The sequence below is a fragment of the Giraffa tippelskirchi genome, chromosome 5 (genome assembly GCF_054371585.1).
Source record: "Giraffa tippelskirchi isolate mGirTip1 chromosome 5, T2T-mGirTip1v1.2.pri, whole genome shotgun sequence".
NCBI classification, from domain to species: Eukaryota; Metazoa; Chordata; class Mammalia; order Artiodactyla; family Giraffidae; genus Giraffa; species Giraffa tippelskirchi.
In genome coordinates this window covers 160,356,719-160,375,730 of record NC_137279.1, presented here as the reverse complement: position 1 = coordinate 160,375,730, position 19,012 = coordinate 160,356,719, and the positions used below count along the sequence as shown (strand labels likewise).

At 38.5% G+C, this 19,012-nt stretch overlaps 1 protein-coding gene across 6 annotated transcripts in view; it reads right to left on the bottom strand.

The window, feature by feature from the left end:
* Nucleotides 1–19,012, bottom strand: part of LOC145505032 (uncharacterized) — a 275,419-nt gene that overhangs the window by 52,366 nt on the left and 204,041 nt on the right. For all 6 annotated transcript variants that reach the window (XR_014052718.1, XR_014052721.1, XR_014052720.1 and 3 more), the window contains one exon: nt 18,014–18,141. Coding sequence is in view for 2 of the 6 variants with exons in the window: in XM_081486709.1 (XP_081342835.1) it covers nt 18,014–18,141 (128 nt within the window). In the remaining 4 variants the exon portion in view is untranslated. The remainder of the gene's footprint in view (nt 1–18,013; nt 18,142–19,012) is intronic.

Genomic DNA, 19,012 nt, shown 5'->3' with positions numbered 1-19,012 from the left:
TAAAAGTCTGGACCTTTGTTTCTGGGTGAGATGCACTGAGTTTTTGCTTCTCTGTGGAGTTAAACAATAATAATAAACAACCTAAAATGTGCAGCAGCAAAACAAATGATCAAATTTCATTCAGGAAGCTGAGTAGAAACTTTTTAATATAGGCAGAAGTAGCAGAATCTTCGGAGAAGGCAATGGCACCCCACTCCAGTACTCTTGCCTGGGAAACCCCATGGACGGAGGAGCCTGGTAGGCTGCAGCCCATGGGGTCGCGAAGAGTTGGACACAACTGGGTGACTTCACTTTCACTTTTCACTTTCATGCACTGGAGGAGGAAACGGCAACCCACTCCAGTATTCTTGCCTGGAGAATCCCAGGGACGGAGGAGCCTGGTGGGCTGCTGTCTATGGGGTCGCACAGAGTCGGACACGACTGATGCAACTTAGCAGCAGCAGCAGCAGAATCTTTAGAACCTTCGGACTGAGGAAATTAAGCTGTCCTTCATCATGAATCCTCAGACAGAAGACAAATGTATGAGAGTATATGTGTTCATGTATATGTATGTGTGTGTATGTGTGCATATTTGTATATTCATGTGTAGATACACATGTGCAATCATAAGCAGACATGTGGATACATCCATGTACTGGAGTTAGACTTGGTCAGACAGCCCTCCATGAATGTGGAAGAGGGAGAGGAGCCAAGTAACACAGAAATGCTTGTCATTCATGAGGTCATAAGATATCTGAGTTAGTAAATTAGATGGGATTTCTTGGGACAATAATCATACCTCTTACCTTTTATTGGGAATTTACTAGATTACTCCACACCATATATAACTGACTTAAAATCCTCTTTAAAACCCTATGAAGAAAAAAAAAAAAACCTATGAAATAGGCATTAGATTTCTGTTTTACAGATGAGGGAAATGAATCTCAGAAAGGCTGAAGGTAGAAATTGAATATAAATTTCAGTGGATCTAAAGTCTCACTCTTTCTACAAAACCCCACTTCTGAGACAATCTCTATACTCTTCTTTAAAATTGAAGTATAGTTGACTTACAATAGTATATTAATTTTGGGTGTACAGCATAGTGAATCAAAATTTTTATAAATTATACTCCATTTAAAGTTATTATAAAATATTGGCTATATCCCCCATGATGTCCAATATATCCTTGTAGCTTATTTTTATACATCAGAGTTTATACCTCTTAATCCCCTACTCCAATCTTAGAGAATACCCCTTCTTTCTCCCTCTGGTAACCACTAGTTTGTTTTCTTTGAGTCTATTTTTGTTTTGTTATGGTCATTCACTTAAAAAAAAATTTATATTTCACATATATGTAATAACATACAGTATTTTCTCTTTTTTCTGAATTATGTCTCTAAGTATAATACCCTTTAGGTCCATACATATTGTCACAAATGGAAATATATTAATGGCAGAGTAGTATTCCACAGGAGTGAGGAATCAGACTCTTGGAGGGCGCAAAAAAACCTTGTGTGCACCAGGACCCAGGAGAAAGGAACAGTGACCCCACAAGAGAATGAGCGAGCCAGACTTGTGTGTGAGTATCCAGGAGTCTCCCACGAAGGTGTAGGTTGACAATGGCCTGCTATGGGGTCAGAAGCACAGAATACAACAGTCCTGGGAGTTGTGGGGTATTCTGGCATAAGTCCTTTTGAAGGAGGTCACCATTACACTACCATATCTTGGCCTCAGGCCAAACAATAGGGAGGGAACACAGTCCCACCCATCAACAGAAAATTGGGTAAAAGGTTTACTGAGCATGGCCCTGCCGATCAGAACAAGACCCAGATTCCCCCACAGCCTGTGGGACCTCCCATCAGGAGGTTTCCACAAGCCTCTTATCCTTATCCATAAGACAACAGACAGATTGAAAACCACAATCACAGAAAACTAATCAAACTGATCACTTGGACCACAACATTGTCTGACTCAATGAAACTATGAGCCATGCTGTGTAGGACCACCCAAGATGAATGGGTCATGGTAGAGAGTTCAAACAAAATGTGGTCCACTGGAGAAGGGAATGGCAAACCATTTCAGTATCCATGCTTTGAGACCCCCATGAACAGTATGAAAGGCAAAAAGACATGACACTGAAAGATGAACACACCAGGTTAGTAGGCACCTAATATGCTACTGGAGAAGAGTGGAGAAATAGCTCAAGAAGGAATGAGGAAGCTGAACCAAAGCAAAAACAACACCCAGTGGTGGATGTGATTGGTGACGGAAGTAAATCTGATGCTGTAAAGAACAATATAGCCTAGGAGCAAGGACTCTTAGGTCCATGAATCAAGGCGAATTGGAAGTGGTCAAACAGGAGATGGCAAGAGTGAACATAGACATTTTAGGAATCAGTGAACTAAAATGAACCAGAATGGGCAAATTTAATTCAGATGACAATTTACCTAATACTGTGGGCAAGAATCCCTTAGAAGAAATGTAGTAGCCCTCATAAGCAACAAAAGAGTCCAAAATGCGGTACTTGGGCGCAATCTCAAAAATGACAGAATGATCTCTCTTTGTTTCCAAGGCAAACCATTCAATATCACAGTAATCGAAGTCTGCACCAACCACTAATGCTGAAAAAGTTGAAGTAGAATGGTTCTATGAAGACCTACAAAATCTTCTAGAACTAACATAAAAAAACACTCCTTTTCATCATAGGGAACTGGAATGCAAAAGTAGGAAGTCAAGAAACACCTGGAGTAACAGGCAAGTTTGGCCTTGGAGTACAAAATGAAGCAGGGCAAAGGCTAATAGAGTTTTGCCAAGAAAACACATTGGTCATAGCAAACACCCTCTACCAACAACACAGGACAAGATTCTACACATGGACCTAACCAGATGGTCAATACTGAAATCAGATTGATTATATTCTTTGCAGCCAAAGATGGAGAAGCTCTATACAGTCAGCAAAAACAAGACCAGGAGCAGACTGTGGTACAGACCATGAACTGCTTATTGAAAAAATGAGACTTAAATTGAAGAAAGTAGGGAAAACCACTATGCCATTCATGTATGACCTAAATAAAATCCCTTATGATTATACAGTGGAAGTGACAAATAGATTCAAGGAATTAGATCTGATAGACTGCCTGAAGAGCTATGGATGGAGGTTTGAGACATTATACAGAAGGTGGTGATCAAAACTATCCCCAAGAAAAATAAATGCAAAAAGGCAAAATAGTTGTCTGAAGAGGCCTTACAGATAGCTGAGAACAGAAAGACGCTAAAGGCAAAAGAGAAAAGGAAAGATATCCATCTGAATGCAGAGTTACAAAGAATAGCAAGGAGAGATAAGAAAGTCTTCCTACATGATCAATGAAAAGAAATAGTGGAAAACAATAGAATCGAAAAGACTAGAGCTTTCTTCAAGAAATTAGAGATACCAAAGGAATATTTCTTGCAAAGATGGGCACAATAAAGGACAGAAACTGTATGGACCTAACAGAAGCAGCAGATATTAAGAAGAGGTGGCAAGAATACATAGAAGAACTGTACAAAAAAGATCTTCATGACCCAGATAACCATGATGGTGTGATCACTCACCTAAAGCCAGACATCATGGAATGCAAAGTCAAGTGGGCCTTAGGAAGCATCACTATGAACAAAGCTAGTGGAGGTGATGGAATTCCATTTGAGCTATTTCAGATCCTTAAAGATGATGCTGTGAAAGTGCTGCATTCAATATGCCAGCAAATTTGAAAAACTCAGCAGTGGCCACAGGACTAGAAAAGCTCAGTTTCATCCCTATCCCAAAGAAGGGCAATTTAAAAGAACATTCAAACTGCCACACAGTTGCACTCATTTCACATGCCTGCAAGGTCATGATCAAAATCCTATAAGCTAGTCTTCAACAGTACATGAACCGAGAACTCCCAGATGTTCAAGCTAGATTTAGAAAAGGCAGAGGAACTAGAGATTAAATTGTCAAAATCCTTTGAATCATACAAAAAGCAAGAGAGTTCCAGAAAAAGTCTACTTCTGCTTCATTGACTACACTTTAGCTTTTAACTGTATGGATCATAACAAACTGTGGAAAATTCTTCAAAAGATGGGAATATCAGACCACACTACCTGCCTCCTGAGAAATCTGTATGCAGGTCAAGAAGCAACAGTTAGAAATGGACATGGAACAGACTGGTTCCAAACTGGGAAAGGAGTACGTCAAGGCTGTATATTGTCACCCTGCTTATTTAACTTATATGCAGAGTACATCATGCGAAATGCTGGACTGGATGAAGCACAAGCTGGAATCAAGATTGCCGGGAGAAATATCAATAACCTCAGATATGCAGATGACACCACCTTAATGACAGAAAGGGAAGAGGAACTAACCTCTTGATGAAGGTGAAAGAGGAGAGTGAAAAAGCTGGCTTAAAACTCAACATTCAAAACACTAAGATCATGGTATCCAGTCCCATCACTTCATGGTAAATAGATGGGGAAACAGTGATAGACTATTTTCTTGGGCTCCAAAATCACTGCAGATGGTGACTGCAGTCATAAAATTAAAAGACGCTTGCTCTTTGGAAGGAAAGCTATGACAAACTGTATTAAAAAGTAGAGACATTACTTTGTACACAAACATTCATATGGTCAAAGCTATGTTTTTTTTCAGCAGTCATGTATTGATGAGAGAGTTTGGCCATAAAGAACCTGAGTCCCAAAGAACTGATTCTTTTGAACTATGGTGTTAGAGAAGACTCTTAGAATACCTTGGATAGCAAGGAGAGCAAACCAGTCAATCTTTAAAGAAATCAGTTCTGAATATTCATTGGAAGGACTGATGCTGAAACTGAAGCTCCAATACTTTGACCACCTGACGCAAACAGCTGACTCATTGGAAAATACTCTGATGCTGGGAAAGATTGAAGGCAGGAGGTGAAGGGGACGGCAGAGGATGAGATGGTTGAATGGCATCAGTGACTTGATGGACATGAATTCGAGTAAGCTCCAGGAGATGGTGAAGGACAGGGAAGCCTGGCCTCCTGTGGTCCATTGGTCTCAAAGAGTCGGACACAACCAAGTGACTTAACAACAAGTCCCTTAACTACACATTTCAGGCATAAATTATTTAATTCCTTTCTTTAACCTTTCTATTAGCTTTGTACCTGGGTGGTTTACTACTTTGCTAATGAGCTTTTTCCTTTTGTAGTTTTCATGTTTCTAGTTGTGGCCTTTCCTTTGTCACTTAGAGAAATCCCTTTAACATTTCTTTAAAAGTTCTTTTGGTGATGCTAAACTCCTTTAACTTGCTTCTCTGTAAAAATTTTCATCCTTCCAATGGAAGTTTTGTCAGATAGAATATTGTTGTCTGTAGGCTTTCTCCCTTCATCACTTTAAATACCTTGTGCCACTCCCTTCTGGCCTGTATAGTTTCTGCTGAAAAGTCAGCTGACAGCCTAATGAAAGTTCCTTTGTATGTAACCTGTTCCTTTTAATATTCTCTTCTATCTTTAATTTTTGCTATTTTATTTTATTTTAATTACAATGTGTCTTGGTGTGATCCTCTTTGGGACTCTGCTTCCTGATCTTGAATGTCTCTTTCCTTTCCCATGTTAGGGGAGTTTACAGCTATTATGTATTCAAGTATGTTATCTGCCATTTTCTTTCTCTCTTCTTTTGGAACCCCTATAATGTGAATGTTAATATGCTTTATATCATCCCACAGGTCTCTTAAAATCATTTCTTTTCTTAAACCTCATTTCTTTTCTTTTTGGTTTCTTTTCGGCCTCAGTGATTTCCACTACTGTGTCCTCCAGCTCAGCGATCCATTCCTTGGTGTTCTATACTCTACTCATTCCTTCTATTGATATTTCATTTCAGTTATTGGATTCTTAATCTGTTTGGTGGTTACTTTTTATTTTCTAATTCTTTGTTAAAAACTTCTAACTTCTCACTGTGTTCATAACTTAATGTTCTAAATGTCCATCAACAGGAATAAATAAGATGTGGGGGGTGTGTGTGTATAGCCAATGCACTTAGCTATTAAAAGGTATGAAATTGATTCATTTGGAGAGACATGGATGGATAGACCTAGAGAGTGTCATACAGAGTGAAGTAAGTCCCAAAAAGAGAAAAACAAATATCATGTATTAACATATATATATGGAATCTAGAAAAATGCTATAAATGATTTAATTTGCAAAGTAGAAACAGAGACACAGATGTAGAGAACAAATATATGGGTATCAAAGGGGTAAGAGAGACTAGGAGGAATTGGGAGATTAGGATTTATGCATATACACTATTGATACTATGTATATAATAGATAACTAATGAGAACATACTGTATAGCACAGGGAACCCTACGAAATGCATTGTGGTACCTCAGTGGGAAGGAAGTCCAAAAGGTTGGGGATGTGTGTGTGTGTGTGTGTGTGTGTGTGTGTATGGTTGATCCATTTTGCTATACAGTAGAAACTAATACAACATTGTAAAGCAACTATACTCCAATAAAAATTAATTTAAAAATTACAGCAAAATCTTTTTGATCCATCTCCTAGAGTAATGGAAATAAAAATAAATAGGACATAACTAAATCCAAAAGATTTTACACAGCAAAGGAAACCGTTAGCAAAATGAAATGACAACCCACAGAATGGGGGAAAATATTTACAAATTATGTGACTGATGAGGGATAATGCTCCAGAATTTACAAAGAGCTCATGTGGCTTAATATCAAAAAATAAACAACCCATTCAAAAAATGGGCAGATGTCTTCAATAGACATTTCTACAAATAAGACATACAGATGGCCAAGAGGCATGTGAAAAGATGCTCAACATCTCTAATTTTTAGATAATGCATATCAAAACTATAATAAGCTATCACCTCACACCAGTCAGAATGGCCATTATCAAAAAGTCTGCAAACAATAAATGCTAGAGAGAGTATGGAGAAAAGAGAACCTTCCTAGACTGTTCGTGGGAATGTAAATTAGTACATCAACTACAGAGAACAGTATTTTTAGTTTTAATAAAAACTAAAAATAGAGCTACCACATGATTCAGCATTACCAGTCCCAGTATCCCAGTGTTCACTGCAGTGCTGTTTACAATAGCCAAGACATGGAAGAAACCTAAGTATCCATTGACAGATGAATGGATATAAAAGACGTGAGAGCTATCTATCGATCTATCTAATGGAATATTTCTCAGCCATTAAAAAGAATGAAATGACACCATTTACAGCAATGTGGATAAACCTGGAGATTATCATACCAAGTGAAGTAAGTCAGAGAAAGACAAATATCTTATGAAATTTCTTATATGTGGAATCTAAAAAAATGATACAAATAAACTTGCTTGTAAAACAAAAGAAGACTCACAGACCTAGAGAAAAAACTTTTGGTTACCAGGGGGAAGAGGTGGGGGATGGATAGACAAGAAGGTCAGGATTAACATGTACACACTGGTATATTTAAAATAGTTAACCAACAAGGACATACTGTATAGCACATGGAACTCTGCTCAATACTCTATAATAACCTAGATGGGGAAAGAATTTGAAAAAGAATAGACACATGGTATGTATAACAGATTCACTTTGCTGTATATCTGAAACTAACACAACATTGCTAATCAACTATCAGTTCAGTTCAGTTCAGTCGCTCAGTCAAGTCCGACTCTTTGTGACCCCATGAATCGCAGCAGGCCAGGCCTCCCTGTTCATCACCAACTCCCTGAGTCCACCAAAACCTATGTCCATCAAGTCGGTGATGCCATCCAACCATCTCATCCTCTGTTGTCCCCTTCTCCTCCTGCCCTCAATCTTTCCCAGCATCAGGGTCTTTTACAATGAGTCAGCACTTCACATCAGGTGGCCAAAGTATTGGAGTTTCAGCTTCAACATCAGTCCTTCCAATAAACACCCAGGACTGATATCCCTTAGGATGGACTGGTTGGATCTCCTTGCAGTCCAAGGGATTCTCAAGAGTCTTCTCCAACACCACAGTTCAAAAGCATCAATTCTTCAGCGCTCAGCTTTCTTTATACTCCAACTCTCACATCCATACATGACCACTGGAAAAACCATAGCCTTGACTAGATGGACCTTTGTTGGCAAAGTAATGTCTCTGCTTTTTAATATGCTATGTTGGTCATAACTTTCCTTCCAAGGAGTAAGTGTCTTTTAATTTCATGGCTGCAGTCACCATCTGCAGTGATTTTGGAGCCAAGAAAAATAAAGTAAGCCACTGTTTCCCCATCTATCTGCCATGAAGTGATGGGACTGGATGCCATGATCTTAGTTTCCTGAATGTTGAGCTTTAAGCCAACTTTCTCACTCTCCTCTTTCACTTTCATCAAGAGGCTCTTTAGGTCTTCTTCGCTTTCTGCTATAAGGGTGGTGTCATCTGCATGTATGAGGTTATTGATATTTCTCCCAGCAATCTTCATTCCAGCTTGTGCTTCCTCCAGCCCAACGTTTCTCATGATGTACTCTGCATATAAGTTAAACAAGCATGGTGACAATATACAGCCTTGACGTACTCCTTTTCCTATTTGGAACCAGTCTGTTGCTCCAGGTCCAGTTCTAATTGTTGTTTCCTGACCTGCATACAGGTTTCTCAAGAGGCATGTCAGGTGGTCTGGTATTCCCATCTCTTTCAGAATTTTCCACAGTTTATTGTGATCCATACAGTCAAAGGCTTTGGCATAGTCAATAAAGCAGAAATAGATGTTTTTCTGGTACTCTCTTGCTTTTCCGATGATCCATCAGATGTTGGCAATTTGATCTCTGGTTCCTCTGCCTTTTCTAAAACCAGCTTGAACATCTGGAAGTTCACAGTTCACGTCTTGCTGAATTCTGGCTTGGAGAATTTTGAGCGTTACTTTACTAGCGTGTGAGATGAGTGCAATTGTGCGGTAGTTTAAGTAATCTTTGGCATTGCCTTTCTTTGGGATTTGAATGAAAACTGACCTTTTCCAGTCCTCTGGCCACTGCTGAGTTTTCATAATTTGCTGGCATATTGAGTGCAGCAATTTCACAGCATCATCTTTCAGGATTTGAAATAGCTCACCTGGAATTCCATCACCTCCACTAGCTTTGTTCGTGGTGATGCTTCCTAAGGCCCACTTGACTTCACATTCCAGAATGTCTGGCTCTAGGTGAGTGATCACACCATTGTGATTGTCTGGGTCGTGAAGAACATTTTTGTACAATTCATCTGTGTATTCTTGTCACCTCTTCTTAATATCTTCTGCTTCTGTTAGGTCCTTACCATTTCTGTCCTTTATTGAGCCCATCTTTGCATACGGTGTTCCCTAATCAACTATACTGTAATATAAAACAAAAATTAAAATGACAAAATTCCTGACCCAGAGCAATACACATCCCTTACACTCACATCCCACTAGACAAATATAGCTCATGGCCAGTTCAATTGAGTAAAGTTGAAAAATAAATTGCCTGGTGGGGATTTGCCTCCCAACAAGAACCCCACACTACAGAAAGTAAAGCACTCCTTTCTGGCAGACTGCCATTCCTTCATCCCTTACATATGCCTAAACTCACAAGGGAGCATGGAACTTATCACCTATTCCAGGAAGTTTGTAACATTCTTCTCAATTGTAATCACAAGGGAGCATGGAACTTATCACCTATTCCAGGAAGTTTGTAACATTCTTCTCAATTGTAATCTCAATTTTTCAGAAGTTCTGTGAATTATTATCCTGACTTATCAGAAAAAGAAATTGAGACTCTAAGGAAGGAAATGACTAGCACAAGGTGATGTAGCTGTCTGATAATTGAACATGGATTTAAATCTAGCACAGTCTATCCAGATTTAAATCTAGCACATCCTCTGTCCTCTGAACCAAAGGAGGATTCATATTACCTACAATTTGCCTATTTCTGCAAAAGAACCTGAATTTTAGCTGAATTGATGCTTTATATTACTGGATTAGACTAATCTTAAAATATATTGGAGATGTTTTTTTTTCCTTTTGATTATTGGGTGACAGCCTAGGGAGGAAATTTAAGTGATTTATAGATAAAATACGTTAAATGAGTTAATCTGCTGCTCTCTTCCTACCTTTGTCTCTGTATCTCTCTTTCTCTCTGCTATGTGTCAGCTTTATCTACTTTTACTAAAGAATGGCTTCCTCATATGATTCCATTAAAAAAAAAATGTGTATACTAGGTTAAATCATAGAGATGAAAAGAGTGGTTTACAGGGGCTGGAAGAAATGGAAAGGACAGTTAATGGGTACAAGATTTCATTGGGGGGGTGATAAAAATATTCTAGGTTTAGGGGTAATGGGTATATAACTCTGAATATACTAAAACTCACTAAATTGTAGAGTTTAAAATGTGAAATATATGACATGTGAATTATATCTCAACAAAGCTGTTATTAAATAAACTAGGATGTAAACAGTAGCTTTATCTCCAGTTTGAGGCAAATGGCCTCTGGCAAATTCCAGGCAACATATGTTGAGGCTTTCACCACCAGAGGCTACCTCTTTCCCATATCCAATTCAAATAAACAGAATGAAATACATTAAAAGGGAGGAAAACCATTACTGGCCCAGTTTGTATAAGAAGCTCATTCCTAGACCTGCCAGCTTTGAGCAGAGGGACATGATCACACAACACAGATATGGTCATAGGGTCTCACTTCTGTGAATGGGACTACTCTGAGAGAACAGGGGTATCACTGTAGAACAATCAGATACCAACGAGGTATCTAATATATGCCAGGCACTGCAATATTTACTTATGATAAAAATACATGGGTTTAAATATTCTCAAGGTCTCGGGCCATAGTCCCATATACCTTATCTTTCAGAGAATCATCATATGAAAAGCTACATGAGCACTGGACTCAAGACACATCAGTTTTAGAATACCACCACTGAAAAATTCTGTGACACCAGACAAGTCACATCAATCCATTCATGGTATCCAATTTTATTTCTGTTATTTTGATAGCAATATCTCTATTATCGGGTCATTACTTATTATTGGATAAGTAAAAAGATGCAAAGCACTTAGCACAGAGCCTATGCATATAGACTATACATATAGTAGGTACTTCAAAATGTTAAGGAAGCAGTGGTGTAACCAGTTGGTACAACAGAGGTGAAGCAATTCGTGCAACCAATTCCAAAATAGTGATCACGCATGAAGCACTTAAAAGAAAAAAGAAGGGCCACAGGAGTTGGCTTTTCTCCTTTGTGTTTCTGACCAATTGATTGATTAAGACAGACTTACAGTCACTGCCATTTGCAACATCTGCAGCAGCACACTATAGGGGTGTTACAAATAGTACCAGAAATCTGTCATAGTTTCACATTTGGCCAAGTATTTCCATTTACTACTCTGTTTTGCTAATCCCTTCTCTACCTAGAGAAACCCTGTTTATGCTTCAAAGCTGAACTCATGTGTCACTCACTCCCTCTCTGAGACTTTTGGTGACCTTATCACTACCCCAGGCTGAGTTAATCATCCCCTCCTCAGTTTTCATCTAGTAATATGGTCACAACTTCCCTGGTAGCTCAGACGGTAAAGAATCCACCTGCAATGCAGGAGACCTGGGTTCAACCCCTGAGTTGGGAAGATCCTCTGGAGGAGGGCATGTCAAACCACTCCATTATTCTTGCCTGGAGAATCCCATGGACAGAGGAGCCTGGTGGGCTGCAGTCCATGGGGCTGCAAAGAGTCGGACACGACTCAGCAACTAAGCACAGCACACACAGCACAATATGGTCATATGCCTAGCATAGTATTGAACACCTCAATAGATTTCATGCATTATCCCTCATGAGAAGAGTAGCTTCTAAGATAATAGGCTAGACCCCAGTGCAGCATCTAGAAATGGTAGATGTTCAAGAACAATTTGTTGAATGTAAGAATAAGAAACACAGAAAGGAACCCAGAAGCAGCACACAAGAATTTAAGTTCAATTAAATTGGGTTATCACAAATGACATATTAACCAGGGCTGAAAATTTATTCTCACTTACTAAAAAAAGTCAGATCTTAAATGACTTGCACAAAGAAACATATTCAGGAAAGTATAAACCTGAGTCTAGCAAGGAAATGTGTCTTCTGATTTCTAGTTTAATACCTTTTCCATTTCACCACACTGCTTCAAAAAAAATTTTTTTTTAAAAAGAAAAAAGAATTTAACAACAAAATTTAGAATCAGATTAATAGTTGACTGATATAGTTCCTTCCTTGATCATTTATTATCAAAGGAGCCAAAACAGTTGCTGTTAAATTTACCACTTCTTTCATAGCATTTGTTTATTCTGGAATATATTAGTGAGGATGGGTATTTGTTATACAAAAATCTCCCAGCTTTGAGGAGAGAGGCTGTCCTGGATTCAAGCTGGGCATTAGGTGAATGTTGTGACTTGACAAAAATGTATGGCTAATCATAAGTCTAAAGAGTAGTACCCATTTCTATCCTTCCAAAAAGGTGTTCTCTCTCTAATATACAACAAAGCCATCAAAAACTGATTAATGCACAACTATCTAACTAAATGGCAGTCTTTTGTAAGAATTAAAGAAGAAATAGGTCAAAATGTAAATTTAATTTCAAATTCAATGAATTCCATTTTTACTTCCTACCCTAGAAGATTGGTAGAAATGTCTATAGCTATAATGATCTTCCAACAATTTGTTTGAGTTGCAGACCTCAAGGTTTAATCAAGTTTGCCAATACGCTTTGGCCTATAGGACTAGTTGAGGGCTAAATTTTCAACTGTTTGTCCATAGTTCTACTTCTTTGGAAAATGTCTTCTGAACTTAGCATAAATTTTCCATCATAAAGTTGACATTCTTTGACTTGATTTTTTTTTTTACTGAATACATCCAGAAAAATAGCAAAGAGCATTTCCCATCAAGTTACTTATAATGACAGTGTCCATTAATCATCTCCATTTCCTTGTGACCATGAAAACCTGAAAAATATGTCCCCATTTGGCTGATGACTGACCAGAGGAAAGGAAATGAAAACCTTTACAGACACCACAATGCATAAGTATTTAATAGTTACTATATCATTTAATCCACATGGTACTGTAGATGAATATAATTATGCTTGTTTTACTGATGAGATACTGAAGTTTATAGAACCTGAATGACTTCCATACCTCATACATACAAAAAGAGTTTGTTTAGGGTCCAACTTTCTACTACATCACAATAGGAGTTTGTCTTATAATGTAAGACAAGAAGAGAGATGAAAACAACATTAAAAATCTCACCATAAAGAATTTAGAGTGTCCAGTTATTTTCCAGCTGCAATTTTCCAGTATTTTTCTAGCAGTGAACTTGATGAACAATGAAAATTCATCAAATTGTTTGCCCTATGCCATTCATTTACTCATTCAACAAATATTGAGTGCCTTCCTGGAGGGAAAGACAGTTTTTAAAAAATGAAAAGTCAGAATATGATAAAAGGGAGTCTTCTGATGTGAATACATTCCCAGATGCTGTCAGAGACACTATGCAAAAACTGTATCTTAGCCCATTCCCTCTTAAAAATTCATGCTAGAATATTGATTCTGACAGAGCCCACATTATCATTGTGGACAAATTTGATAGTAAAGCAAAAAATAAACTATGTTTAAAAGGCATCTTAAATGTCTAACGTATATTTAAAATGAAAAAAAAAAGCCTCAAACTTGATTAGTGATACTAACTTGGCAACTTACTGCCAAATGTCAGCTGAAATTGCATTCACCCATTCATCCTTTCCCACTCCAGTATCCTTGCTTGGAGAATCCCAAGGACGGCGGAGCCTGGTGGGCTGACGTCTATGGGGTCGCACAGAGTCGGACACGACTGAAGCGACTTAGCAGCAGCAGCAGCATTCATCCTTTCATTCAACTAACCGTCATCCAGTCATTTAACTGCTAATAACAGTAATAATTCCTAACCCTTTCTGAAGTTTTCTGTGTACCAGACAGTGTTCTATATGCTTAAATAGAATGGCACCCCACTCCAGTACTCTTGCCTGGAAAATCCCATGGACGGAGGAGCCTGGTAGGCTACAGTCATGGGGTCGCTAAGAGTCAGACACGACTGAGCGACTTCACTTCTCACTTTTCCCTTTCATGAACCGGAGAAGGAAATGGCAACCCACTCCAGTATTCTTGCCTGGAGAATCCCAGGGACGGCGGAGCCCGGTGGGCTGCCGTCTATGGGGTCGCACAGAGTCGGACACGACTGAAGCGACTTAGCAGCATGGAATTCTTTGAGATAAGTATTTCATTATCTCCATTTTAGAGATAACATACAGGCTAAGTAACTTACCCAAGATCACACACTGGCAAAAATGACAGAAGTTTAGTTCCAAGATGCGTTAAACCAGGGGTCCCTGACCTCCAGGATCTAATGCCTGATGATCTGAGGTGCAGTTGATGTGATAATAATGTAGCTGCTGCTGCTTCTGCTAAGTCACCTCAGTCGTGTCCGACTCTGTGCGACCCCATAGACGGCAGCCCACCAGGCTCCGCCGTCCCTGGGATTCTCCAGGCAAGAACACTGGAGTGGGTTGCCATTTCCTTCTCCAATGCATGAAAGGGAAAAGTGAAAGTGAAGCCGCTCAATCGTGTCTGACTCTTAGCGACCCCATGGGCTGTAGCTTACCAGGCTCCTCCGTCCGTGGGATTTTCCAGGCAAGAGTACTGGAGTGGGCTGCCATTGCCTTCTCCGAATAATAGAGAGTACATAATAAATGTAATGCACTTGAATCATTCTGATCCCAGGAATGCATGTGTATAGAGGAAAGACAATTTGAGGACACAGTGAGAAAAATGGTCATCTACAAGTCAAGGAGAGAAGCCTCGTAGATGCCAAACATTCTGGCACCTTTAAGCCTCCAGAACTGTGAGAAAATAAATGTTTGTTGTTTAAACCACCCAGTCTGTGGTACTTTGTTATGGCAGCCTGAGTAGCAAACTAACGCAAGTATACTCTTATATTCAAACCATATACGCTCTCTCCCTACCTCTCTCCCCCTGGTTTAAGAAGAACTTTCATGCATAGTAACCTCACTACCTGGATAATGCAACTGAGTCTTGAACTCATAAATTACTCAGATACTACTGGAAATATCTGAACTAGAACAATTTCAAGCCTAGTGTCCTTTAAACATAACCCAACTATCTCAGCACGGCAGATATTTGTAGACTAAATTGATAAATATGAAAAACAAAATGGGAATAGATATTCAATTTACCAGTAAACTGAATCTAGATAGATAGGTGGATAAAACATAAGTGCTACCATAGAGAACCAGTAAAAAACCTCAAGTTTACTAATCCCAAGCACAGGCAATATTATTCTGTCAGAGGTCTTACAGGTCCCACTTTTTATTTTCAAAAGCGGGTGGAAAGGGTCTGTTCTAATCATTAGCCAGATCTAGTATTGTATTCTTGCTCCTCCTGCTTTCATGATTTTTTTTTTTTTTTTTGCGGGGTGGGCACCAAGGCTTGAGGATTCTCTGAAACAGGCAGCTCCACTGCACTAGGGATTTGTGGTCCTCACTGGAGCCCATAGCTGAGGGTGGTATCAATTTCCCTTTGATAAGTTCAAAGATCAACATTTTTACCCGTAGTGTTGGCCTTTTCCTCTGTGATAGTGTATGTGTGCCAAGTATTGTGCATCTCATCACAGATGCCAAGGCAGTCACTTACTAGGTCACTCATGTGGCTCCATCTTTAATGCTTCTAACTGTGAACATGAAGCCTGCCTCCTGTACATAAATCCATGATGAAAAAGACCATATGCTGTTATATATCAACATAAATTTCCCAAGCAAATGTTCATATCTTTGCAGACACCAGGCTTCTGTTCCTCCATCCACAGAAGGGAAATAATATTTTTATACAGGCATACGGTAATAAGACCCAGTTACCTTCAAATTCTTACACTTGCAGTTCACTGCCAACTGTTTCCTGCTCCATCATCAACAGGTGCTGTAGCGTAAACCATTTTGGTGAGGAGACGTGCACCTAAAATGCTGTGAGCTGGTGATCTCTCAAAAACAACTCTTCCTTTAGAAGAAGTAACAGCTTCTCATAAATATCCCAGGCCTTTGATGATATGCTGGAAAGGTTGTGCCAGAAGACCCCTCTACTTGAATTATGTAAAACAGCAAATAGCTTCACACATACTTTATTACTCAGCTCTGTCTCAAGTTAGACCTGACTGAAGTATATGGAGACAAATTTAGCCAAATATGAGATATAACATCAGAATCATATCTTTTGTTTCCAGATTGTTCCAAGAGTTCAAGGGGAGGGTGCAGAGATGGCAGAAGCAATGTGATAAAGCTGAAAAAAATTTTAACTTTAGAAGTCATCATGGGTTCTAGTAACTTACCAGCTATATGAGACTTGACTAAGTCACTTAATCCCCTTGATCCTTGTTTTTTCTATCTTTAGAGTGGGAATGGTAATAGCACCTCAGTTGTTTTTTTTTTCCATATGGCCTAAATAATTTATGGTGCATACAGCATTTCATCTCAGCAATGAACTCTTCTTTTAGAACAGCTTATTATCATCCTAACCAGATGATATCTGACAAGGGTTCGAGGATTGAGGACTCTCATATATTATACGTGTAAGGTATGTTAGTTTTATATGTATGAAAGCACTTCCATACACATAGAAATGTTCTAGGAGTGTGCCTGGGAATTTTTTTTTTTTTTGGAGCAGAATTGAGTTTAAACTTTTTAAATTATACATCTATCCTTCTGAGTATGCATGACTTTTTAATGAACAAAATGTTAGTCTTACTATAGATAAAGCTATAATTGAGAAAATGGTTTAAACCTAAGAGAAAAATGGAGATGGGGCAAAGGGACAAGACCGCTTCTCAAAGTTTATGAGAGGGAAGGGGGCTTCTTATTTTAGGGACAGAAGCAGGAAAAAGAGAAAGAAGAATATTGTTTCACATAACTGCTGCATTTTTGCTTCCTCGGCTCATTGATCTTAATACTCATGCCCAAGTCAGTTACAGTAGATGGTCTCACTTCCATTCAGCAAGAGAATAATACTCTTACAGTAGTTCCCTCATCAATGGCAAACTCTGCTCCTGGAATGGTGGGCAATTCCAATTTTATCCCCAGAAGCAAGGCTGACGACTGTGGTTCTTCTTGTCTACGTGAACTGGGCTCCCATCCCCAATCCCTACACCCCACACAACAGCATTCCAACCAGAAGGCTCATGGATGTGGATCAGTATAATTCATCAGCTTCATTGACTAAAGACCACACTGTACCCTGGTTTAGGACTACATTCCCTGTTCTGAGTTCCATTTCAAATTATGTACATGCACATTGTCCAATATAATGCCCCAGAGATTATGTAATGAATCCAAGCAACAGCATAAAAATACATAAATTAATGCAGGGCCTGTAGAACAAAAAGCTCCCCAATTTGGACAATATGAATAAATTCACAGAGTGAAAAATGATTCCAAAAACTAAATTGCCATTTTCATTAAAGATCAAAAGAATTCAAGTCCAAAAGAATTCCTCTCCTAATTTTTTTTTTCTGTTCAGTCCCAATCCTCTGGGATAGAATCATTTCTTCAGTAGCTGCAATGTCCAAATCTGGTATTACAACTCAAGTTTCTAACAAGCCTCACCTTTCAGAATCTAAAGCATTAATAAAGATTGTTTAAGCACCAGAAGAGCATCTAAAGAATTAATAAAGATTATTTAAGCCCTAGAAGAGCATCTAAGAATTTTTTAAATCCCTCATGCAAATCCTCAGTCATATAACAGTTATCTCAAGCAAAATTACATTGACAGAGCTAGGAACATAGTGCATTTCAGAACCGCATGACTATCAGTAGCCAGAGGCCAAGGCAGATCTTTGGTTTTATCACACTGACGACAGGAAACTGATGTAGCCCATGAAAAAGAGGAAGGAGGGAACTGAGAGACAGACAAAGACAGACAGGTGTTTTATTTTTATAGTAAAACAAAATGAAAACTGGTTTTAAAACTGAAATCTGAACTTACCAATAAATGATGGCCGAGTTGATATCCAGATGGTTAATAAGTTGTGGAACTGGAAATTTAAGCAAACTTGAATTTCAGACAACTTAGAAGATTTCCTGGCTGACTGCTTTTCTTGAAGTCCAGAGCGCCTAGAAAAGTGTTATCACATATTAGATATGTTTTCATATTATCTGCAAAAAGCTTTTATAAAAATATACCTATATATTAACAGCTTCTTTATACCATAAAGATGGAGTTCAAAATCCCAACATGATTATTAACCAAGCTTAAGGACAGTAAAATCCTTCAAACTAAGAATCCTGAACATCCACTGACTTTTCAGGCTCACATGCTCATCACTATCCCTACTCTTCAAATGTACTGTGCTTACCATCAGGCCTCCAGCTGGCTCTGAATTATCATGTGTGAGACATTTTGATAAAAGCCTTTATATGTTATTCTATTTACTCATGATCCTCTAGAATAAGTCTGAATATCCTCTTTTACCTATGAGGAAATAGGTTCAGAGAATAATCTGACTGCCCAAGACCACACAGCTGATAAGAAAAAGAGTGAAAATTTAAACCCAGAGTTAGAATGAATTGAAAGCCCACTCTCTTAACCACTTGGGTACCCTGTAGTGGGCTATAATAGTTGACATTTGACAATAAAACTTCTGCTTTTTCTAAATATAACTATGCCTCTCAGGTCATAAACTATACAGGTTAATTGTATTTAATTATAGCTATATTGTGTGTCCCATATAGAATGGAAAGACGTGTTTCATTTTTGGCAATAGAATAGATAAACTGAAAATACCATGACTAGGGAATACCTTGATACTGCCTTGGCTAAGGGAGCAAAGGATGCTTTAATTTAGATGCTGAGTCTGGCAATAACATGTAGAAGGAATTGGAGTAGGGTCAAACAAAATAAAAATAGTCTTAATACAAAATATTTTTGTTAGTTTTAGAATTATATAGACCTAACATTTTCCAAACTTTTCAGATAATCTGATAG